The 26,614-nt window shown below is 38.0% G+C and overlaps 1 protein-coding gene across 3 annotated transcripts; it reads right to left on the bottom strand.

Moving 5' to 3' along the window:
- Positions 1–1,815: 1,815 nt before the first annotated feature.
- LOC309495400 (adhesion G protein-coupled receptor E5-like) lies at positions 1,816–25,944 on the bottom strand. 3 transcript variants are annotated; one of them, XM_082165150.1, is made up of 17 exons: positions 25,847–25,944; positions 22,485–22,550; positions 22,184–22,309; positions 21,683–22,051; positions 19,375–19,503; positions 17,822–17,877; positions 12,342–12,431; positions 12,104–12,257; positions 11,841–11,957; positions 11,561–11,763; positions 9,972–10,142; positions 9,698–9,892; positions 7,366–7,583; positions 4,314–4,472; positions 3,993–4,164; positions 3,221–3,310; positions 1,816–3,135 (listed from the first exon to the last, which is right to left on the bottom strand). In XM_082165150.1, exons 1-17 carry the CDS (start codon positions 25,872–25,874, stop codon positions 3,091–3,093), a joined length of 2,388 nt encoding a protein of 795 aa, XP_082021276.1. In that variant the 5' UTR covers positions 25,875–25,944; the 3' UTR covers positions 1,816–3,090. The 3 variants fall into 3 exon arrangements, with proteins under 3 accessions (XP_082021276.1, XP_082021277.1, XP_082021278.1); XM_082165151.1 differs by lacking the exon at positions 21,683–22,051 and having other exon boundaries at positions 1,819–3,135; positions 25,847–25,935; XM_082165152.1 differs by lacking the exons at positions 22,184–22,309; positions 22,485–22,550; positions 25,847–25,944 and having other exon boundaries at positions 1,820–3,135; positions 21,683–21,727; positions 21,797–21,818; positions 22,008–22,117.
- Positions 25,945–26,614: the final 670 nt, after the last annotated feature.

Here is a 26,614-nt window from a genome sequence, read left to right as displayed (position 1 = left end):
AGAAGATCTACACACATTGATGATATGCTGCATGTTGCTTTATTTAAAAAGCAGTGCCTGTGTAGTTGCTGGTCCAGTGGAAATCTCTTTATTTACAGAAGTTTTGTTGTGGTTTCAAATGAAATAAATGCACAGTAATACTTTGCTCATGTTAGTAATGCTTTATACATTTTAGTAAATACATTTAAATGACAGTTGGTCAATTTAAGGCAGTCGGTTTCTGTAAGTGAAATTAGTTAACTCGAGTTTTAGTGCACTTTTACAGTAACATACTGTAGATTACAGTAAAGAACTGCACAATTAACAGTAAATTACTGGCAACAGTGTTGCCAGTATTTTACTGTAAAAAAACCCGGTAAGGTCTAACAGTGTGTTTAATGGTTTTGTTTAGTTTGATTATGTAAGAATACGAATGTCTGCTAAACTGATGAGCAGTAATTAACAACTAATTTGTGAATTACTAATTTTAAAGTAATACAATTTAAAATATAACAAATATAAAACAAAATTTCCGCTCTCCAGGACAACAGTGACATTAAGAGACACATATAGTTTATTATATAGGTGGTGGTCAAATGCTGGACAGATGCTGGTCAACTTCTGTAAACATCTATTTGGTGTTGGTTTATATAATTTTGCATTGTAGTCTAAGTATCTTTTATTAAACAGTTCGGGCGCGGCCAGTTTAGTTGTAAAGCGCGTTTAACGCGCGGGTGATTTTTAGTTTCACTTTCTCTGGCAGCGCAATCTCAAACATAGCCTAAATATCTCGCCCTTGTGGAGGATAAAATTCGCTCTTCAGACCAATTTACATCAAGTAGAAAACACGAAGATATCACAAAGAGATCGATGGTCTCTCTCCTGCTCGTGTCCCACATCCCTCTCAAAGCGCAGAGTGGTAGGCTATATCACGTGTCTTTGTGTGGAAATATTAACGAGTTTTTATTTTTTAATTCTTTTAAATAACCCCCCCAACCACCGCCGGTAGTTGGTCCATTACCACCGCGGTGGTAAAAAAAAAACTGCCACCGTCACAGCCCTAAATATAGGCTACTAAATATAAGATAACCTTGTTTGAAATTCTATATTGACTGGGTTAAATAGAATTGCATTAGAAAAGAGACTAAAATACAATTTTCATTGACTAAAACTAGACTAAAATGTCATCAGTTTTCGTCGACTAAAACTTGACTAGACTAAAAAGAGTATGAACGTGACTAAATCTAATAAAACCTAAAACGACAGCTTGACACAAAGACTAGACTAAAACTAAAATTAAAACAGGCCGCCAAAAACAACACTACACCATTGTTAAGATTCATATTCTGATTATTGACGTTTGTGGGTGTCTTTATATAAATAAAATCCTACTCTTTATTTAAAATTTTAATTGCAGAGTGTCTGATCTGTGGCAAGAAAGTATTGATGGTTCATTCTTATAGGATGTTCTGCACAGCTTGTCTAAGTTAGCAACAGTAACGTAGAAGTTTTGCTTAGCAAAAGGTAGTGGTGGTGAAATGAAGCTTTGTGAAGCACCGTGGCTTTCATTATTGTAAAATGGTTCATTACTCGAAGCTTTTCAACACATTGTACACTAACGACATCTTGTGGTCAAAGGTGGAAAAGCTGCCTTTCTGTCCCAGAAAACCTTTTTTATTTTTTAATTAAATAAATCACTTTCTGCTCTCTAAACCACAAAGCAATACAATTAATCCTCATAGTTAGTGTTGATGTAGTTTTTATACAGTGTATGAACAAACAACTGTATAAATTAATTTATGAAAAAGATAATAATATCTGGGACTAATTCACTTGTACAGAAACAATTCTTATGAATCTGCTTTGATCTACAAATGCAGCCTTATTCACATGAACGTTAGCCTCAGTCCTAATCCTACGAGTTCATAGGCAAGGCTCATGTAGGCATATATAATCAAAATAAAACTGTTGTGGAATGGTGAAGTGCTTGTGTAGTGCTTTCCTAGTTTCTCTCTACATACATGCAAAATAGTTAATTTTACAACATTTTAAATCACATGATTTTTAACCGAAATGTGATGGATTTAATGCGTGTATACAGAACATTTTAAAATAAAGACATTTTATTTTATTCAGGTCATATTTGCTGTTGAATGGAAGCAAAAATGAGTCAAGTAATTGTCTCTGTAATTTTAATCCTAGAGGTAGGCCTACAATACAATACGGTCTGTACACAACTTCAAGGGAAAATGCAAAAATAATAACAGCGTCAAGAAACTAAATCTTGTCAGAAAAAAAAGTGCTTAATGATATTTTGCCTGGTAAGAGTTCCTTCTTTAATGGCTATACTAATTTTTCCACAGTGATCATATGTTTCCTCTTGCACCCACCCCTTAAAATACGGAATGGTCCCGTATTTAGGAGTAAGATGATGCGTCCCGTATCAAATCAATAAGGGACGGGATTTGTCCTGTATTTTTCATTAGGCCCACACATAGTTGAATAAAAACATAAGGATTTTTCAGTATGGATAATACTAATATAAAAATATATAAAATATAAAATATAAAAATATAAAAATAATCAGTTTCACAATAAGTAGTAGAGAAGCTCATTGCATGATTGCATTTTAGCGTCTTTGTTTCTATAGTTTTATGTACGTACATCATGCCATGCATAAAAAAATAAAAATAAAAAAAATCTTATGTTCTGTAAAAATAAAATCTAATCTTATTATCATGATCTTAAATGTAAGACTTTCGACTTGAAAAAGAAAGACAAAAACAAACTAAATATTATGTTCAAATAATGGTGTGATCAGTTTTATCTGTTCTTACATTACGGACACGGCCTTTGCTGTGTTTTTCGTAACAGAAAAGGTCTCCGCTTGCACTCGAGAATATATATTATATTGTATTGTATTATATTATATATTATATTGGATATATTTTCTCTTTTTTGTCTCTTTTTTTCTCGTTGGCACATGGCACATCTATCTATAAACCCACATCTGCAATATTCATCAGACGACAAAAACCCTTTGTGAATGCTTTGTGAAAGTCTTTTACAGAAAGTGTTCGAGTGCCTTGTGTTCAGGAGTTTGTAGGCACTTTACATCTGTGACTCTGCTGTGCTGCCGTCGCTCCGCAGAGGTTTCTGTGAAAGACAAAGGAAGAATGAAGAAGCTGAAGCCACAAACACAGCATTAAAACACTCAAACACACTCACTAGCGTACTGTACCTGACTGCTGTTGGACTGGCTGACACGGTATTCTGCTTTCTTCTTATGTGGACACATTCGGCCAAACAGATTGTAATACTCCGTCCTGACCTGAAGGGGGCGACACAACAGCTAAAGTAAATGATGTTTGACTAAATAATAAATTACAGTTTCTGGCCAACACCAAGTTGCTTGCATTCAGAATAGTGGTCGACCGATATGGATTTTACGATGAAATAAACACTGTAACTAGCAGTTCACCCAGTAATGTGATAAGTGATTTGCACACTGGGAATCATATCATACTTTCCATAAATAAAGAGCAAGTAACGCTAATTTTAAAGTGCATAGAGAATATGACATGAATATGATGTAGTGGCCATTTGGTAATAGCTCAGCATAGTTTTAAATCAAGGATTTAAAGATTACGCTTAAAACTGCGCTCAGACACTGGTGTTCTTAGCGCTGTCAAAATAAAAGTACCATCGATGTCAAAATAAAAGCTGCTTCCGACACTTGTCAGTCAAACAGAAAAACATTGGTCAATGTCAATCACTTAAAAATGCCAAATATCGGCCCTTGGAGATATATCGGTCAACCACTACTTCAGAACCCTTGGTATATATGGCATGAATTGCATTTTGTGATCCGTTTGCATCCTTTTTTGGGGGTGAACTGTCACTTCAAATCACTGAAATCCTGCGAGATACAAAACAAACCACTGTTACCAAACCTTCAGTGAGTTGAAGCCAATTCATCATGTGTTTTCTGCTGTCATGGTGTGTGTAAGAACCTGTTTGGACAGCAGGCAGTGCATGATGAAGATGAGCGCCCCCTGGAGGCTGTTGAGGATGGTGAAGAGGTACAACATGACTTCAGTCCCGTTCTCCTGGAAGAGGAAGAAGCCAAAGACCCACGTCCCGCCGAGAACACACAACTGAGCCACTGCGGTCGCCGTAAAACTCCTACAGAGAAACACACACCCAATATAATTCATCAGAACCTCTGAGATAAAACTAAATTAAAGACGGACACAAAAACTATAATAGTATATGAATGATAGTGAAATAACACACACACACACACACACACACACACACACACACGCACACACCTGATCTGTTTGAGTTTGGAGAGGTCTGGATTGAGACTGGAGAATTTCTTTGCCAGTTTCCACACAGTGATGATGAAGAAGACACAGTTGAGGATGACGATGATGCAGACGGGCGCGAAAAAACTCAAGATGAAATAACGATCAAGAGAGAGCCAACAGCTGGAATGATAAATCAGTCACATGGTTACACACACACACACACACACACACACACACACACACACACACACAAAATACTAATTCATCGCTCTTCCCCATTTGTATTCCGTTTGAAAATGAATCATAGATTCGTGAATGATCTGATGTGTTGATGTTGACCATGAAGTAGCTGAAGGAGAATTCTTCTGAACTATTGGAGATCAGGTGGTTGTTGATACCAAATATTAAAGGGTAACTCTCGCCAAAATGCAACCTAGGCTCTTTTTGTTAATCTACTCGAGGCAAACTTTCGTTTGAAAGCATAATTAGAATGGCACTTTTAAGTTTGACTGTATTTTTGTTTAGGGCACTTTTATGATGGCATCAAAAATCACTATTTTTAAAACACTAAGGCCCTGTCCCAAATGGCGCACTTCATGTGGACTTTAGGTCTTGTGAACTTAAACTGCGTGTGCTCGCTGAGTCTACGAGTCTGTAGGCCGTCCCATTCAGCATTTTACCGCTCTGAAGTGTGCTCAGCAGCGCCCCCTTTGTACCCTTGAAGCAGTCTTCCACAAAGCCCACATAGAAGCAGGCTCCACACACTTTAACTACCCAGGAATCCTTGCGAAAGTTCAATGACAACGGATGGGAGGAGATTTTGCTCACGGACAATTGTTGACATGCTGAGAAGAAAATATTATGGTTTTTATGACCTAAATGTACATTTTACCAGTTGTTACCTACAGTTTATACAAACATTATGGTCATCGACCAGTGGTTGATGTCTCAAACATAATAATAGTGCGTTGAATAATATGATCACATTATGATTCATTAAATAAACTCAAAATTCACATTTTGATTCATAGGGTCTTTAACTATATTAAATTAAATTACATAGTGCATGTGTATAATTATTAGTCAATATTCTGATCATGTAACATATTTTACCAATTCCAAACCACATCAATTGACTGTATTGTTGTCTAATAACTGAATAACTAGACATGAGCAATAAACATTTTTTTTTTAAATCGTCTTGTTCCTGTCAGTCTCTTTTTATTGTTAAATGTTTCTTGAGGATCTGTGCTGTGTGGGGGTTTACATGTGAATTTTCAGTTAAAAAGAAAAATTGTAAACGTTTTATGCAATTTATTATGGACTAATAAACATAGTAAGAATTTTGTTAAGAGTATTAAAACTAATGTAGTTTGGAATAGGTAAAATGTGCCAGGAAAAAAAAAAAGATCAGAATATCGACTTTCAAAAATATCATCTAATAATTATGCATGTGCACTGTAAAAAATGATTTTATGTCAAAGTAAATAAAACAGGAAAAATCATGTATCTTTTGCTAAGAATCATTTTGTAAAAATGAAAACTTTAGTATATTAAGTAAATCCTAATTATATACTAATTGTTTACTTCACTGAAAAAAATGTGGAGTGACATTTACTTAAAAAAAGCTAGGCAACTTTTTCCACACAGAAAGTGCTTGTAATCTTTACTCGGGCTATTTCAATTAGTAATTAATTGTAAAAGTAATTAAATTGAACAAATTATAATTGAGTAATAATTAATCAAATTAATTCCTTAAAAGTTAACCATTTAAAATGAGTAAAATTTACAAAATATCTTTTATTGCCAACATTGAAGACACCTGATGTTAACAAGCAGAATCACTGAAGGAGAAAACTATAATTAAAGTCACCATTGTGGAGATCAGTGTGTGTTTTAGTTGGGCTCTTGACCCTTAAATTATTAACTTTAAGTTTCGTTTGGCTGCTGTACATGAGTTATAACAGCCAGATGAACAAATAGAAAAGGTGATCTGATGGTGTTGGTTGTGTTTTAACATAATCATTATTTCACAATCATTAGACCTGAATCACTGAACTCATATAGAGTCCAATTTTTGAGTTAGGTTAACTTTATTAATTATAGCAGCATAATATTTTTAGCCTGTTCAATGCAATCCAAATGATCAAATCAATAAAAAAAAAAAAATTATATATATATATATACATACACTTTTTTTTTTTAGGCACACACACACACATCAAGATTTTGCATATGAATCTCAGCAATGGTGACAAACAGATCACCTCTGATCATAAGCTCATTATTTATTCATGCAGCAATGCATGATGGGAGCCATGAATGAGTTTTGATTGGTGGCACCCAGAATGCACTGCAACATGCTTTATAAATGTCACCATTGTTGAGATTCACAGGCTGATTATTGATGTCTGTGTGTCTCTTTTTTGTATGAGAGAAACTTTTTGGAAATTAGTTTTGTTTACATTGTAAAAGTTACAAATATTCTGCCGTAGAAGGACAGTGCTGCTATAATTAATATAGTTAATCTAACTAAATTGGACTCTATATGAGTTCAGTGATTCAGGTCTAATGATTGTGAAATAATGATTATGTTAAAACATAACCAACACCATCAGATCACCTTTTCTCTTTGTTCATCTGGCTGTTATAACTCATGTACAGCAGCCAAACAAAACTTAAAGTTAATAATTTAAGGGTCAAGAGCCCAACTAAAACACACACTGATCTCCACAATGGTGACTTTAATTATGGTTTTCTCCTTCAGTGATTCTGCTTGTTAACACCAGGTGTCTTCAATGTTGGCAATAAAAGATATTTTGTAAATTTTACTCATTTTAAATGGTTAACTTTTAAGGAATTAATTTTATTAATTATTACTCAATTATAATTTGTTCAATTTAATTACTTTTACAATTAATTACTAATTGAAATAGCCCGAGTAAAGATTACAAGCACTTTCTGTGTGGAAAAAGTTGCCTAGCTTTTTTTAAGTAAATGTCACTCCACATTTTTTTCAGTGTGCATTCAGACATAAGTATACAGCTGAACAGCACCGGTTGCAGAAACTCACTGTCTTTGGGTGCCGTAACCCTTTGGGAAGGCGATGGCAGAGATAATGACAATGACGAGAGGGACTCCGTATCCCACCGCACACATGTAGAGATGTTTTACTGTGGTGTGAAACACCAGCACAACCATCCGGTAGAGCTGAACCCCCTCCAGCAGCATCCAGCAGAACGCAGACAAGAAGAAGAAATGAAGCATCCCCGCCACAATCGCACACCCAACCTGAGAGAGAAACAGACATGTCAGATCAGCTCCTGTTTGATTACTATAACATTTTACATTTTGTGTTAAATAAGCCAGTGTTATTAGCCATTAACTAACACCAGTGTCTGAAGTGGCGTGCGAAGACCTCCGCATGGGCAGGGGCCAAATTAGTTAAGGGCAAGGGGGGGAGGAGGATAGGGGTTCTGTAGAAATTGCGTTAGTACTTTACATACTGTATGTGACCTGAGATGTTCCCTTTCAGATGGGAACTTTGACACTGTGCCATGGTGTTGACACTATGGGAATGATAATACCCACACCACCATGCTAGGCTGTTACGACATGGATCATCCCTGAAGAACCTGAGATTCTGGGGCCGTATTACAGAAACGTTCTTTCTTAAGTCTTAAAGGAGAACTCCGGTCAATTTTAACATTGAGCTAATTTTTTTGTAAATGTGGAGTGCTGTCAATACAGAGAACAACGACAAAAATCGGTGTTGCCTACACCGTGTTATCCTCTTTTTAAAATTTGCACCCTGTTGACTTCAATGGGGCAAGTTTTAAACCTGCTTTTAGCCTCTTAACATCCTTGATGTGTCATTACAAGTGCACAGGTCATGTGAGTGATTCCTTCGGAGTGAACGCGAGTCAATCTGACTGCAGTAGATGTGAAAGATATGGATAAAAATTATGTTTATTCAGCCAGCGCAAATACCTGTATTTACATCCTGTTTTCGGTCGAAGTCCATAGTAGTCGATTGTCGAGTTCACGCGCATTGGTTTAATACCTATGATCATGCGCGTGAACTCGACAATCGATTACTATGGACTTCGACCGAAAACAGGATGTAAATACAGGTATTTGCCTTCATTGTTAAGATAGAGTCTACACGTGCAGGAGACAAACATGACTCCATCATTGTAGAGTCCCAAACAACTCATAGAAAAAGGGTTCTCTGAGAGGGCGATTGGAAAAAACTTCTTTAGGTTCAACCTGAGCCCCAAACACTTCATATGAGCACGCACAACATCTCAATGTCATGCTGCTAGCTACTTCAACTGGGATAAAATCAACCATACATCTATATAATTGAGCACACGAATTCCCTGGAGTTCCAGAAGAGCCAGAACAGGATCAGTGCACTAGGCAAGGCTAGGCTGAAAGGAAGCACTCGATACTGGGAAGCTTCACCCCAGAAAATAAACATGAGAAATGTATTGTGTTCTGGCCAAATCTCATCTGGAAATAAGTGTTCTTTAGGTCTATTGTCACAAACCAATCCTTGGATTGAATTTGAGACAATTTGAGTTTGAGCGTTAGCATCTTGAATCTGTATGTCCTCAGAGTACAATTAAGGTCATGTGGATCCAAAACTAGATGCAGCCCCCAGTCTTTTTTGGGCACAATAAAGTACCAGCTAAGAAACCTGCCTCTCTCACATGAAGATGTACAACTTCTGTGGAGCCTTTCGCCAAGAGAGGATGCAGTTTTTGATTTAGGAACCTTGATTGATCTTGATTCACTGCTGTTAACACCCCATTGAAATGAGGCGAACGAGAGGCAAACTGAATTGTGTAACCTTTTTCCAAAATATTCAGAACCCTCTGAGAAACACTGGGCAGAAGCTGCCATACTGCCACAACGTTTGACAGAGAGATCACTTAAATAGAGTCTACCTGTTCAGGACCCTGAAACAAAGAACTGGCAAGGAAACATCGAACAAGCCCTAGAAAGAGATTGTCCATGAGCAAGGGTGGGTCTACCGTTTGGTGTCTCTGCTCCTCGGGTCACCAATGGTGGCAAAGCAGGCAGAAGCACCCTCTGAGGGCATAGTGGGAGGCCTGGTACACCATGTTGTGGTATGTCCAGACCCTCCACAAGAAGGTACCTAATATTAGGTCATCTAAACTGAGTCCAAACAAATGTTCCTAGTGTCCTGCCACTGCACTGCAGTGAATTACAGTTGTAAAGTAATATGGAATATGGAGAAAAGGGACATCCGGTTATAAGCATTTTAAAAGGAAAGAAAAGTTCTGACATGAGGCCTATTTGAGCAACAGACAGGGTAATATTTATTATTTTCAAATAATTAATTCACGACCAACACTTGTTTTCTCATTCGAACACACCTGATTGTGAGTGCTGGAGATCCCGCAGAGGAAGACGAGGTCTGCGATGAAGAGGCACACGCTCAGATGAAGATGAATGCTGTTTCGGGTCCCTTGGATGGAGCGGCAGAACCGGAACGTCAGGATACAGAGAAATAAACAGAGCAGAGACAGAACTAAACCCACACGCGTGATCAACACCAGCTCAAACGTGTCCTGGAGGAAAGGAAGAGCAAACGGACGTGTTAATATCATCAAAATTTAGTCTCAAAACTGAAATATGTCATACATGTACCTGGACAGGGTAGAGGGCCATGAGCAGAGCGAAACTACTGAGATGAGAGTAGGAACACATTGTATGAGTGTCATTAGACCACATCTTCTCACAGCCCTTCCCAGACCACGCCCCCACTTTCTCATTCCAGAACACACAGGAATAAGCCACACCCTCAGACTCCGCCCTCTCCTGAAGAAGGGAGAAGAAGAGTTTAGGAAATGAGGAATTAGTGAACACCTGCCTGAAAAGTGCCACGAGATCTCGTAATATTAAAACACAACCATATTTCTTGTCAAGTTGAAAAGCAGAGAAAAGCTGCTGACTGGTTCTCTCCCACAGTTCCCTGTTACTGATGGTAACTGGCCATCTGATTCGTAGTATTTGCCTGAGGCAGGTGTTGATGAACGTCTGGATTCTCTTCATGGTTGAGGCTGTTGTTCTCCATGTTTCTGCTCAATATAGGAGTATTGGCTTCATGATGGTATTGAAGAGTTTGATCTTGGAGTGGATGGTTAGGGCACTGGAGTTCCATCCCTTCTTCGGCTGCTGGAAAGCTGTTCTTGCCTTGCCGATACACACTCGTATGTCTGCATCGGTACCTCCCTGCTTGTCAAAGATGCTGCCGAGGTAGGTGAAACTTTCTACCTCCTCCACCGCTTCGTCTTCCAGCTTGATGGGTGCTGTGTCGGCTGCGTTGACCTTGAGGACCTTGGTCTTCCCTTTGTGGATGTTCAGCCCAATGCCTAAGGAGTTCTCTGCCACAGTGTTGGTCTTCACCTGCATCTGTTGCTGGGTGTGCGAGAGAAGTGCCAGGTCATCGGCAAAGTCGCTGTTTCCATAGGGTCCACTGAATACCGTGCCTTCTCTGTGCAGTTGATGTCCTTATGACCCAGTCTATGGTAAGCAGAAACAGGAAAGGAGAAAGCTGGCACCCCTGTCTTACGCCAGTCCGCACTCGGAAGTTGTCCGTGGCTTGGGTGCCGTGGATCACTCTGCAGGACAGTCCTTCGTATGAGTTCTGGATGATATCCGTGATCTTTATGGGTACTCCATATTCTTTCAAATTCTTTCTCGTAGTCAATGAACAGATTGTTCACATAGGTCTAGTTTTATTTCCACAAAACACATCAGATTACTCGATTATTCATCAAAATAACTCGATTACCAAACATTTTTTAAACATCCTTAGATAAGTTTCAAAATGCTACTGCATTATTTTATATTTTGTGTCTTTCTGTCAAATAAAATACTATTTTTTCAGTCATATATTTCATTATTGAAGATTTCATAAAACTAATTATAAAGTTAAGTTAAAATATCATCTTGTCTTTTTATTGTGAACCCAATATTGTGTATCCTCAAACTAAGTGTTTCATCACACCCATAATAATTATAAATCATTTATACTAAAATAAGTCTGATGGAGCATCTTGGGCCAGAAACAAACCAGCTACTTGCTGGTCATACCAGCTTAATGTGGTCAAGCTGGTTTTTGGAACATAATATGGTGAACCAGCTAGAATCCAGCTTAAACCGGATTTTCAAACAGGGAATGCACATTTATTTGGTTTTTCATCTGTATCTATTAAACTGTTTATCTTCTTCACCTGCTCGTGTGTAAAGATGATCGTCACCGGCTCAGACAGCTGTTTGGTTTCTGGATTACTGACGACGACCGTCACCACCTTCGAGTTGAGCTGATAAGTGATGTTTCTCTCTCTATCGTCTGATCTCTCTCTGCTCATCGTGTGAAACTGATCGCTGGATGAGTTCATATCTTTAAAACTGACCAGCGCCACAAATGCAAAACCTAAAAGACAACAACATTTACATCGGGTCTTGAATGCACTGATGCTTTCATAAGTACATGCATATGTGTATTTGTACCAGGATATGATTTCCCTATAACTGTTTCCCAGCTGGTGTTGAAGAAGGCGGAGTCTGTGCTCAGAGTGACACGCCCACTGGGCGGAGTCTGATTCCGTGTGACTGCAACCTCAGCGACTGTGATTCACATGATCATACAGAACAACTGCTTTCAGTACTTCCAGTACTCAATATCGGTTTCATTTTATGCACATTTGAAACACAGTATTTCCATTCATCAACACAATGAGATAATGTGTAAACGGTAAATATTTGCGTCTCACAGGTGTTGTGTGTCTCCGTCCTGGTCACAGGCTCTTTAAGCTGAGGTCCGATCAGACGCATGCTGTTCTCCACCGTGAACAGAAACTGACTCAGCGTCTCGCCGTCAGCGATGTTCCCATCCGACAGCAGATCATCGGTGGAATTGAAAAAGTTCTGTGAAATTAATTTCATTCAGCCACTGTGCAAGTGCATGTCCACAAACTACTATGAGAATATATCATGCAGTGTGTTTTTAACCTCCAGTAACTCCTCCCCGGTGAAATGTTCTCCCTGTGTGTTATTTAGAGACTCACAGCTGCTCTTCATCAGTGACATCAAATGCTTCAACTGAAAGAAGACACAGAAATCTAATTCTATGGGCATCTTTAATGTTAGTTGTAATCTTATATTTACTCACAATGTACATTCGTTGAAAGTTTACTTGTAATTTTCCAAGACCTTAACTTTCGGCAAATATCAAAAACGTCTCCGCGTGATTACGTCATAAGTACGTATGTCAACTAGTCCAATAGGAAGAATGAGCGTCAAGGGCGGGTGACGTCATGACCAGGAAAGGATAAAAGCACATCCGGTTTTAGACAGCTTCTAGAGCCGAAGCAAAGTCGATCACAGGGATGCAGGAAGTATGGCAGGGTGACGCATCGTCTCGTTCCCTTCTCAGGGAACTAGAGTTACAGTCGTAACCTGAGACGTTCCCTTTCGAGGGAACTCGCGATGCGGCAACGACGCTTTGGGAACGAGAATACCCAACACGCCAGACTTACAATTGCCTGTAGTAAAACTGTCGGCAAACTAAGTATTAAGCACCTGAGAACCTGGGGCAGCAACCAGGTCCAGGCTATAAAACCTCACGAATGTGAGCAGATGGGAGTTTTACTTACTCAAACATGTTTTGAGGGCAGAAAGGAAAATGATTGGTTTACAGCTTCAACCAATGAAACTGAAGCAAGGGCGGGGTTAAGATGTTTGAACTTGAGGTGCGGAGGGACTGAGGAATAATCGGGAAAAAAGACAGCTGTTCGTGGGAGAACCATAGACTGTAAAAAAATAGGGGAGAATGCATTTATTGCAAGGTAAGTGAATTTACTATTATATTTTGTTAAAATTCAACATCCTCTAACGTTTACTGAGATAATTAGCGAACATTAAAATGCACCGAACTAAAAATCATCGTCTAAACATCGTATTATACGCATTTTGATTTGACTGTTTCATCAGTCGACCACAACAAATCTGATTATGGGGTAACTGGTGTAAAACATACTTTTCCAATGCTACCTCGCTGTCTGTTAAATTGATATGCGTGAACAGAACTTGTTCAAATCTCCGCAATATTTCAATGGATAAAATGATACATCTCCCGCCTTAGCGCTGCTCTCAGGGCAGGAGTACTCAATAGATTCAAATCGCTGTTATTTTAGTGTATTACGAGCTGCTCTTAGGGCAGGAGTACTCAATAGATTCAAATCGCTGTTATTTTAGTGTATTACGAGCTGCTCTCAGGGCAGGAGTACTCAATAGATTCAAATCGCTGTTATTTTAGTGTATTACGCGCTGCTCTCAGGGCAGGAGTACTCGATAGATTCAAATCGCTGTTATTTTAGTGTATTACGCGCTGCTCTTAAAACCCTGATTCTCTGTCGGGCGAGTACACCTGCTCAATAGCTCCTTTCGCTAATAGAGACTCTACTTCTTGCTCCATCACCAGAGCCTGCTCGGGATGAACTAACGTGGGTAGTACCCCATTGTAATGAGGTGGATGAGAACCAAACTGGATTCTGTAACCCTTCTCTATTATCTGCAGGACCCAAGAAGATATATTCGTCAGATTCTTCCACTCAATTAGAAAATCTACTAAGGGTACACAGCAAAAACTCTGGGAGTGTATATGAGTCCACACTCAAGATTGTAAAGTGTTAAAATATGAGTGTTAAATTAACACTCAAGAGTGTTGAAGTTAATGAGATAATTAAGTGATTAATTGAGTGATGACTGACCATTATTGAAGACACCTGATGTTAACAAGCAGAATCACTGAAGGAGAAAATCACAAATTGTAAGCCACCGTTATGGAGAATAGTGTTTGCTTTAGTTGGGCTCTTGACCCTTATATGTTTACTTTAGATTTTGCTTGTCTGCTGTATCTGAGTTATAACAGCAGATGAACAAAGAAAAAAGTGATCTGATGGTGTTGGTTATATTATGACAATCATCATTTTAACTTGATCACTGAACTCATTAAGATCCTTCTTTCTGACTTAAATTTATGTTGTTGGTTACAGCATAACTGTGATTCTGCATAAATATCCAGAATTTTAGATATAATACAAAGGATTTCTTAAAAGTTGTTTTGAAAAAAAAAATTCTTTCTTTTAAGCACACACAGACGTCAAGATTCAGTCTATGCATCTCAACAATGGTGACAAGCAGAATATTCAATTAGGGAAAAGTAAATTATATAGACAATTCAGATCATAATTTATTCATACCGCAATGCATGATGGGAGCCATTAATGAGTTGTGATTGGTGGCAGCCACTGCAACATGCTTTATTATTGTCACCATTGTTGAGATTCACAGGCTGATTATTGATGTCTGTGTTTCTAAATAAATTCATTTGAAAGTCTTTTGATCAGAACAATGTATATTAAATATTTTTGATTATATGAAAAATACTGAAAATCATATGCTGTAGAATCACAGAGCTGTTGTAATTAACTAGTTAAACCAAACTATCTCAATAAGTTTAGAGTTAGTTTAATTAGTTTTTCAGATCACAACATGATTATGCCAAAATATAACCAACACTATCAGATCACTTTTTTCTTTGTTCATCTGACTGTTATAAATCAATAACAGCAGACAAGCAAAATATAAAGTAAACATATAAGGCTCAAGAGTCCAACTAAAGCAAACACCCATCACCTTAATGGTAACTTACAATTTGTGATTTTCTCCTTCAGTGATTCTGCTTGTTAACATCAGGTGTCTTCAATAATGTTCAATCATCACTAAATTAATCACTTAATTATCTCATTAACTTAAACACTCTTGAGTGTGGACTCATATACACTCCCAGGAGTGTTAATTTAACACTGGAGTTTTTGCTGTGTATAATTTCTGAGTTAAGTTTACCTAATAGTGATGTGTCGTTCGCGAACGATCCGTTCTTTGCGTGCGTCACATGACAAATGAACCAAAGACTCGGAAGGTAAATTAGATATTTATGTTCCCTGTAAATTATCTTTGGCTGCATTATAATGATTTCTTCATTCAAAATATGATCGAGATTGCGTAGGTGGATGTTTTCGGGGAATTTGGCTGTTAAAAGTATAACATTTAAAGACACTTAAATGAACGAAATGACTCAAATAAGGATTCGTTCATTTTGATGAACGAGATCGAACGAGAGAGTCAGTAAAATGATCCGAACTTCCCATCACTATTACCTAATGGATTATAGCAGCACTGTCCTTGTCGAGCATGCCATTTTTAGCCTTTTCAATGAAATCCAAATGATCAAATCAATTACTAAAAAAAAAAAATTCTTAAAAAATTTTCTTTTCAGGCACACACAGACATCAAGAATTAGCGTATGAATCTCAACAATGGTGACAAACAGATCAACTCTGAACATAAGCTCATTATTTATTCATGCAGCAATGCATGATGGGAGCCATGAATGAGTTTTGATTGGTGGTACCCAGAATGCACTGCAACATGCTTTATTATTGTCACCATTGTTGAGATTCACAGGCTGATTCTTGATGTCTGTGTCTTAAAAAAAAAAATGTATGTGAACAACTTTAAGGAAATTATTTGGATTACACTGTAAAAGTTAAAAATATGATGCTTTTCAAGGACAGTGCTGCTATAATGAAATTAGGCTCTATATGAGTTCAGTGATTGAGGTTAAATGATTGTGAAATAATGATTATGTTAAAACACAACCAACACCATCAGATCACCTTTTCGCTTTGTTCTTCTGGCTGTTATAACTGAAGTACAGCAGCCAAGCAAAATCTAAAGTTAATGATTTAAGTGTCAACAGTCCAACTAAAGAAAACACTGATCACCATAATGGTAACATACCAATTACGTTTTTTCTCCTTTAGTGATTCTGCTTGCTAACATCAGGTGTCTTCAATAATGCTCAGTCATCACTCAATTAATCACTTAATTATCTCATTAACTTTAACACTGCTTCAGTGTTACTTATAACACTCTGGCCCGGTTTCACAGACAGGGCTTAGACTAAGCCAGGATTAGACCATAGATCAATTAGGACATTTAAGTAATTTTTATAAACATGCTTAGAAAAAAACATTACCGATGTGCATCTTAAAACTAAAAAGGCACTGATATATTTTTAAGATCAGTCAGTGCAAGTTTATTTCAGTGGAAACAGCTCAGACTTACATTTTAGTCTATGACTAGTCTTAAGCCCTGTCTGTGAAACCAGGGGTCTGAGTGTGGACTCATATAAACACTGAGAGTGTTAATTTAACACTGGGGATTTTGCTGTGTATGCAGGAGAAGAAGATGGCAAATCTTCTTCTCTCGTGTTTGTGTTTGTGTCACTACCAGCCACGCTCAGTACATCTCTACATCCTCGGAGCAAGAGCACTGAAGCATGGGGCTCTCTTCCCGGACGGAAGAAGCCGCAGGTCGGGCTTCCGACACCGACAAGAGAGCACTGGATCCCTCGGGTAAGGGAGGAGATAAGGCAGAGCCCGTCTCCAACCCCGCCGAGAGATCCATTTGCGAGCCCCAGGTCTGCATTCTCCGTGCTGCCTCAGCAGCAGCAGCTGTACCCCGAGGTTCGCAAACCTGACCACTCTCATCAAATAGGGACAGGTGGGAGCGGAGCATGCGGAGCGGGAGACGCTCACAATGCTGACAGTCAGCCCCCTCGAAGGCCGACATAGCATGCTCCACTACCAAAAAAACGACACAAAGATCGTGTGTATCCCCACCCGTAAGGAAACGAGGGCAGGGAGGAACACACGCCTTGAATAGCTGTTTCGCCTTGGCTTTCAATAGATACGTGACAAACCAACAATAAATATACCGACAATTTTGACATAGAGCGGTTGCTGAGGCACAAAAGCTAGCGCCGGTTGCACCGGATGTGCTTTTATCCTTTCCTGGTCATGACGTCACCTGCCCGTGACACTTATTCTTCCTATTGGACTAGTTGACATACGTGCTTCAGACGTAATCACGCGGAGGCATTCCCAAAGCATCATTGACGCATCGCAAGCCCCCTTGAAAGGGAACTAAACTTTTTTTTTTAATTTGTCTCTTTATTCTATTGTATTTATTTGTGCTATTGTTTGCAATTTGTATATTTGTTCTTATTTTATTACTGACTGTTTACTTGTCTTTCTTTGAGAATTTTATAAAAAGTTTAAAATAAAGCCTACCTGTGCTGTGTGTAATCAATATTTCAAACAATTATGAGACAATAATAAAAAAATAAAAAACCTATATGGCAGTTTTTTCCCTGTGGTATCGAAAATGGTTGAATATCGTTATTTTTTCAAGGTATCATATCGAAGTTAGATACGATAACTTCGATAACACAAAGAAATGAGAACACATCAAATATGAATAATATATGAACATTAAATGCTATTTTAAGAATGTTTTATCTTAACATGACATAATAATAATATAATTATAACAATCATAATAAGCAGAAGTACACATTCTACCTTCTCCGGTGTGTGTTCTGCATCAGGCTGAGGTTTAAACTGATCACAGTCCATTTCTGTGCACAACAACAGGAAAGATCAAATTAACTAAGAAGACTACAGTGCACTGATTAACTTCTACAAGATTCTCGTTAGCTGCTGCATAATGAACAGAGCAATCTCCCTGCTGTAATCAGGGCTGGACTGGGACAGAAAATCGGCCCTGGCATTTTGGCCCAGACTGGCCCACTATATATGATCATCATAAACACCACCCATCTTTGCATGCCCTTGAATATGTTTTTGTTCAACTCCTATTCATTAAAACCACTAATGCCATGTAATGAGTGAGTATAAACGAGTGAGAGTTAACAGATGAAAAAAGTACAAAATTGTAATTTATTGCATTGGCATAGCAATACCAGTGTTTTTCACAGGAATTTTGGTAAAACTGTGGTGGGTGGACCTAAGTCTTTCTAGGGGGGTTTGGGGGCATGCTCCCCCTAAGAAAATGTTGTGCATTTTAATGTTAAATTCATCAATCTGGTGCAGTTTGAGGGTTCAAAATTAAAAGCTCCAACCCATATTCAGTGTGCAAATATAACAAAGAAAAAAATCAAACCTCTTTTAGTAACAGTGTCTGTCTATATTACACTACTACATAATAATAGCCTAGTTATAATATTAATCTCATGACAGTAGCCTAATAGCCATATATTGTAAAACAAATGCACTGAAAAATAAAGAAAACTTTCATAATTAGTTTTGTACTAATTTCTAAACTTGAAAGAGATAAGCACATGATCTTTTATTTTGACGGAAACTGTATCAAGCTTTTATTTTGGCGGAAAACATGGATAAAAACGCGTCTCATTAAACTTCTAGTAAATTTAAGTAATCGTCAACTATGCAGATGTGGAAATAATGCGTAACTGGGTAATGGTTTCCTACACTCATAGCCAAAGTGTTTTGAAAGTAGTTCTGCTTACCGCGCGCGGACTCTACACTTTCTCATCTCTCTCCTGATCCTCCTCACTATCCTCCTCATCAGCCACGGGAGCTGATGAAGGTCCTGCTGCTGCAGAAAACGTCTATATTTTGACACATTTTACAGCGTCTGCTATTTCTATTACACGCTATTTATCTGCACATTCCTTGCGTTTCTTCTCCATCTCTCAGACTATTTTGACAGATACACACTTGACACTGCACGTTCACTCAAAGCCCAAAGGGGGAGGTTTTTAAAGCTGTGATTGGGCCAGCCCAGTGTCAATCAAGAAAACAACCAATGGGGCGCTGATCTACGCGTTTCATGGGCCGGTCTGTCAGTGGAAAAAAAAACTAACGCTGACTTTTTTTTTTACCAATGCATTACACCGGCACTAACCCAGCGCCGTCAATTAAACAAAACAAAACGAATGGGCCGCCGATGTACGAGTTTTATGGGCCGTAAAAATAAAATAAATAAAAAATTAAAAAAAGTATGAGATGTATCGGCCCAAAAAGCACGTCGGCCCACCGGGCATTTGCCCAGTATGCCAGATTACCAGTCCAGCCCTGGCTGTAATGCTCACCGATGCATTTTGACTGGTTGTTGCCGTAGTTGCTGTAACCCGGGTCACATTCGCAGATGAAGCTGCCTGGGTGATTTTTGCACACTGCGTTTGTGCCGCAAACATCTGGATCTTTACACTCATCGATGTCTGTGAGAGAGAGAGAGAGAGAGAGAGAGAGAGAGAGAGAGAGAAAGAGAGAAAAGATGGGGTGAGAGAACATTATTAGAATATTAATAATATTTGAATTAATGTCATTTTAAAGTGGTCTTATTATGCCCTTTTATGAAGCCTTGATTTTGTTTTTGGGGTGTACTAGAATATTCTTTCATGTTTGGTTGTTCAAAAAACACAATAATTTAACATTATTACAGCACCTCTCTCCCTAGTCTGTCTCGAATATGTCTTTAGTTCCTGTTTCCATGAAGCCCCTCCTTCCGAAATACAAAATGTGCTGTGATTGGTTACCTGGCCCAGTGTGTTGTGATTGGCAGCGCTTGTTCGGGAAATGTCATGGCCCTTACTATAACCGCGAGTTTCATCTGCTCAGGTGCCATTAATTAAGGGTGCCATCAATTTCAAACCAATTCAAGCCTAATTCAGACTTAAGAATGTTAACAAACAAGAGGATCGTCCAGAACGGATTTCATGCACAGATTTATAATGTATAATTTTATTATGCATTTTAGATATGATGTTATACACCATTTCATCATGATATTTATCGGAAAACTCTGGTAATACAAACATTAATCGATCACAAAACCATGGTTAATATTCCTAAAGTGTGGTGAATAGGGATGGCGAAAACTAAAAAATTTCTTGACCGACCACCGAGCCTCATTAGCCGGTTGAAACCGGTTAACCGATTAGTTTAAAATATGCTACGCTATTTGAAATAACAGCCATTTCGAGCCGCGCCTGCAATTTCGCAACTCTGTCGCGTCGCATCTCTCTGCCGCTCTGCCTCCAGCTCACACACACACACACACTGCCCCAGCGCCGCCCTTCCACTCACGTCACTTTTTTTTTTAAATCCCCTACAGCGCGAAACATGAGTCCCGCAAACGTGGCGCCGAGGAGCTTGTATGTAATTGGAGGACAAATGGCTCCTTAGTTTCGAAATGGTTTGGGTACAAGGTGATCGCGTTGAAAATAAAGGCGTTTGTCTAGCGTTAGAAGCTCATTTGAAAAATTGGTGTGGCTCATTTAAGAAAATGACAGCTCTGAAGAGACGCCGCTTTAACCTCGAGTGTTTTAGCCTGTAGCCTTTACTTTTCGCAAACCTTGTGAGCGCACGAACCCAAACGCTGTGACCTCGCGCCAAATGTTTTTATTGGTTTATTAAGTACAAACAGGCGAGTTATTTAAAAATTGAGTGTGAGGGATTTGTTCACTTCACACAAAAAGATCTTGGAATGTGATGGCTAACTGTAGTAGCGTTTAGTCCACTGTCTATAATAGCCTAATTTAGAGAGCACTTTTTTTTTTTTTAACCGACTACCGACAACTTTGATCGGTTAACGTTGATACGGTCAACCATCGGTCAAACGGTCATCGGTTAACATCCCTAGTGGTGAACAGTCTTACAAAAGTGAGAGCTTAAACGCCATGTCAACAACACTAATGTTGGCTAGCATGCGAACAGCTTTGCCTTTTGTTTACATCGTAGCAACAACATAAAACTTAAAATTGGAAATGTTAATAGAAAACACAACTACAAATTATAAGATATACTTGCAATTTGTGATCCACAAACAACAGATTGTCCCGAAAAAGTGGGAACTGCTCCGTTTCAGGAGAAGTTTTTGTGCGTAGCCTGCATTGTAGTCTCTTATAGTTTCTGGAAGCTGTTCTCCGTAAAATGTGCAGCACAAAGATAAACGTTGGGGTTATAATGTTTAGGAACAGTGTTTAAAATCAATTTTAACCACTCTCGTCAGCCTTAGGAAGATCAAATGAGTTTGGGAGTTTTGGAGTTTTGAGTTTTGGTGGACACAACAGTGTCTCTTTGACATAGCGACACCACAGTCTTCTCTAATGCAGCTCAACCAGGCCTTGCACCTTTTTGGGGGTTTTACGTGGGCGGGATTATTTAAATGAGTATCATTATGACTTCACAAAGCCCGTAAAAAAAACGCACAAACGAGTAGTCCGTTGTAGTTCTTGGAAAGTGGATTCTGTTAAATAAAATATCTCCCTTTGGGGTGGACTTTGAGCTTTGTAACCTTGCAGATCTTTCAGCTCAAACAGCAACATTACACACTAACTAAAGTTGAATAAGTGGAAAAGCATAAGACGACGTATAGCATAATATGATAAAAGGCACCTTCACATTTTGATTTAGAGCCAGTTGAGTTCCGAAAGTCCATCTTAGTTGAGCTCAGCATGTCTATTTCATGTCTCTTAGTATACATCTCAGTTGTGATCTGAAAGTCCATCTCAGTTGTGATCTGAAAGTCCATCTCAGTTGTGGTCTGAAAGTCATTAATTTTATTTAAGTCCATAATATCAGTTGTGGTCTGAAAGTCAGTAAAGTTACTTATGCCCGCAACATCAGTTGTGTTCTGAAAGTCCATTTCAGTTGTGGGCTGAAAGTCCATTTCAGTTGTGTTCTGAAAGTCCATAATATCAGTTGTGGTCTGAAAGTCCACATCACCAGAGCCGGAAAATGTTTTATTGGCACACTTGTTTATACCTGACAGGAGGGAAAGAAAGCAGTTGCCAAATTATGTACTGCAAATATTCTGTCTTTAATTATTAAATGTAAAAAACAGGATTAAAGTTTCTACTAAATGAATATGGTGGACTCCTCAATTCTCTCTAATACCTGTACACTGGGTTGGGACGCTCATTATGAACCCTTGAACACAGGCGCAGGAGTAACTTCCATGTGTATTGACACACTCGGAGTGATCGCCACACACACTCGGAGAAGTTGCACACTCATCCTCATCTGAACAACAGACAGACAGAGGAGTGGATTGAGGAAGGAAACATGTCAATATAAAGTTAAAAAGACTACAACTACAGTGACACATACCGCTTTTTACAGACCATTAAAAACTTCATTAGTTGAACTGTTCATATATAAAAAAATAAATTTAATCAAACCACGAGGTCATAATTACCAACACATTTCATTTGAACAAGTTTAAATCCAATGAGACATCCACTACATGATGGCAGAAAGAGACCTGGGAAGAGAAAGAAAAAAATTGTGTGAGGTTTTTTTGCTATAATTTTTAAGTATGGTTAACATCATTAAATGTGTGCAATTTGCAGCCAAATCGCATTTGATGATACAAACGTTATAAATCCGACTAAGCATATTGTGGAAAAACATACAAAAATGCCCTTTTTTATTCCACAGGAATTCGCGGTTTCGCGCGCTCTTACAGTTTAAAAGTTAACGGTCATGGCTGAGTTTCCAGATAACGTTGTCTCTTAGCGCGCTACGAAGACTCTTAAGGTATAACTTAACTGAAGGAATACCATTACTAGTGTGTTCCCCGATCTATACCTTAGGAAGCTGCTTAAGAAATACCTTCTTACGTGCGATCTTACCCGGTGCTGTCCGTGGCGATGCTGCTGAATTGGTTGATATCGACGGCTCGAGAATCAATTATTCTCTCGTGCAGGGGCTGTTTATGTGAGAAAGCGGTGTTCTTTATAAAAGAAGCACTTCAGAAATAGTTGAAATTGCATTTATTAGGACTCATGGGATATTATAAAAAATAACCCAAACTATAATAGCCTATAATAGCCTTGCCGACATATTTTAAAATTGTATCATATATTGCTGCCATAATAACCATTTCAATTATTTATGTGCTTTCTTCTCTTTCCTATTTTTGTTCGCTGAGGTGGAGCTGCGATGAAATATTGTTCTTGTAAATACTTTACAGCATTTCAGTAATAAAAGTGTACATCTTGCGTACGGTGCTCGGCAGTGATCAAAAAGGATTTAAACAGTGGATTTTGAATCTCTTCTTGTAAACTTAGAGATGTGGATTCAGACGGCAATTCAATTCCTGCACGACCTGTTTGTCAAAAAACAGAAGGTACTAATTTGGACAGGGATTTTTACGTGGGTTGGGTGAGAAAAAACACTGATATTATGGATTCGGACGGCACTAAAATCACCAACTTACCCCTGTAAATGTTTAAAATACCGGACGAGCCATTGAGAAACAATATTAGCGTCCGAATAGGACTTAAAGGAGAAGTTCACTTTTGAAAAAACTTTTGCTGATAATTTACTCACCCCCATGTCATCCAAGATGTCCATGTCTTTCTTTCTTCAGTCGAAAAGAAATTAAGGTTTTTGATGAAAACATTCCAGGATTTTTCCACATATTATGGATTCCATTGGGACCCAAACGGTTCAAGGTCCAAATGACAGTTTCATTGCCGCTTCAAAGGGCTTTAAACGATACCAGACGATGAATAAGGGTCTTATCTAGCGAAACGATCGGTCATTTCAAAAATAAAATAAAAAGTTGACGTTTTATAAGCACAAATGTTCGCCTTGCTCTGTTCTGTGATGCGCGTTCGTGACGTCACGTAATACGCAATTACGTTGAAAAGGTCAAGTTTGATGTGTTTACAAATGTGCGGAAGGAGGACCATATAAACATTTTCAAATGTATTTGTGTCAGTTTATCGTTTAAAATGCCCATTTCGTGTGCGCATCCTGAGTGTTTTAATATTAAAAAGCCAAAAAGAACATTTTCTTCAATTTTTCAAGCGTGACCTTTTCAACGTAATTGCGTATTACGTGACGTCACGAACGCGCATCACAGAACAGAGCAAGCCGAACATTTGTGCTTATAAAACGTCAACTTTTTATTTTATTTTTGAAATGACCGATCGTTTCGCTAGATAAGACCCTTATTCATCGTCTGGTATCGTTTAAAGCCCTTTGAAGCGGCAATGAAACTGTCATTTGGACCTTGAACCGTTTGGGTCCCAATGGAATCCATAATATGTGAAAAAATCCTGGAATGTTTTCATCAAAAACCTTAATTTCTTTTCGACTGAAGAAAGAAAGACATGGACATCTTGGATGACATGGGGGTGAGTAAATTATCAGCAAAAGTTTTTTTTAAAGTGAACTTCTCCTTTAACTGACAGTAGCCTTTCACTGGCCTTTAAAAGCGCTCTTTTATTAAATTAATAATATAATATATGATAATAATATAATTAAAATTCTAACAACAATCAGTGTGATTGACAATTTTATTCTTTGCATGAAAAAACTTGAATTAGCCTATACTGAACACTGTCTGTGTGTATTAAAACTTCAGAATTATATTCATATAGACCTGCAACAGTGATAAGGTAAAGCTAAGAGTGGTCCAGACCAACCTTCCGAACGTATGACTTACAGAAGGTATACTTAACTAAGAGCGTTTCGGGAAACACGTATTAACGATAAGGTACAGCTTAAGGTGTAACTTCAGAACGACGTAGCGTTAAGAAGGTTTCGGGAAACCCAGCCCATATCTCTCAGCGATTCATATTGGTTTTGATTTCTTAAACAAATTCATTTGTATATGAGAAGTTAAATGTATTTTAATCGCTTTTGCTTGTAGTTGAAGGGAGCGTGTTGGTAAATGTCCTAAAGACGGAGATATAGCGGAGATATCTACCAAACTGTAGCCTGAATGTTCAGTGATAAGATATTGCACATTTTAGCCTTTTCCAAATATTTGCTGCATTTTTAAAGTTTGTTAAACTTCGGTGTTAATCTGCATGTACTTTAGTTCAGATGTTAAAGACAACCTGTAATGATTTATTGCGAATATGAAATTGTAATTTTGAGTGCCACTTTAACGAAGCTATATTTTGTTTTCTGTTATATACCTGTATGAGACAGAGAAAATTGTAAAACATTGAGCCTCATGGCTGTAAATAAAAACGGTCATTTTTGTAGCTAATTTGGCTTCTGGTGACAAAATATTTTCTGAAATAATTGATGCAGCATGTCACAAAAGCTGCAGACAGAGAATAACTTGTATTTAATATACAGACAGCTCCTCCAGACCTGAGCATGTATATGGGTATTTACATTTTTGTAAACGTATAACACTGTTTTTTATGCTTTTGTTGTGAAAATAAAATAAATCAAATCAAAAATCAAATCAGGTGCTGTACTCATGTGAGTGGTCAAAAAAAAAAAAAAAATTCACAATCATTTCCACATGCTCAGTCTTTCTTACACTGGGGCGGTTTCTGGGTGTGTTGGTGTATTAGAAAGAAACTGACACTGGGTTGTGAATAATATCCTTAAAGTCTCTCTGGTTTCAAGTTTCTAACAACGTAAATCATCGATCTTAAAGAAGAAGTCTTGTTTAACACAGACAGGCACAGTTCTGTACTAATGGTCTTTGACACATGTTCCCAGCTGCTGTCTGACTACTAATCCAACTAAAGTGTGTCAGAAATACACTCCAGATGTGAACAGAGTAAAACAATATAGGCTACTCACCCAAAAGAAGTTTCCATTTTAGCTCCATGATAGGAAACAGTTAGGGACCGTTCGGCACTTATGGAATGGACCACTGGAGAAAAATAGGGGAGGGTCATGACTTTTTATTCTTGTTGAGGGGAGGGTCTTGTCTTTTTATTCTTTGTTGAGGGGAGAACTAGGTTACATTGTATTTATGTAACATTATTTATTTCAATTAACTTAAGTTAATTACATGAGGTTAATACAATGCCGTTTAGTTCAATAAGTTTAACAGTCTTAATTTTGTCCAAAACAATTAAGTTAATTAAGTTCAATTATTCTAAAATTAATATTTTTACATTTCAACCAAAACAAATATGGATTATTTGTAAAAATATAAATTTTAGGATAATTGAACTTAATTAACTTAATTGTAATGTTATATTTCAATGTTAGTTTGTAATGGCAAGAACAGTAAGAGAAAATGTGATCAGATGATCTAAAAAAAAAATTGTTGAGTATTTATTTTATGCTGTTTGAAGGTTTGTGATATATGAAATTCCCAAAAGAAAATCTCCTGTTGACTGTTACTTTTTATCCTGAAAGTCTTTAGCTGTTTCAATAGTTAGCCTGTTATTTGTTTAAAGGAAGAGGAAAATAGCTAACAATGACCTGGCGGACCGCCAGCATTTTTTGGACGGCACAAAGTCAGCGGTTTGACCCGGTTGGACATCCGTCGGTATGTCTAAGGATGGAAGGGTGTTTAACAGGATGAAAATGGTGTTTGGCTGGTTCCTTCCACAGCCA

The sequence above is a fragment of the Leuciscus leuciscus genome, assembly GCF_965113295.1.
Source record: "Leuciscus leuciscus genome assembly, chromosome: 3".
Classification (NCBI taxonomy): Eukaryota; Metazoa; Chordata; class Actinopteri; order Cypriniformes; family Leuciscidae; genus Leuciscus; species Leuciscus leuciscus.
The sequence above is the reverse complement of the archived record's forward strand: the minus strand, read 5'-3'. Positions and strand labels throughout refer to the sequence as shown.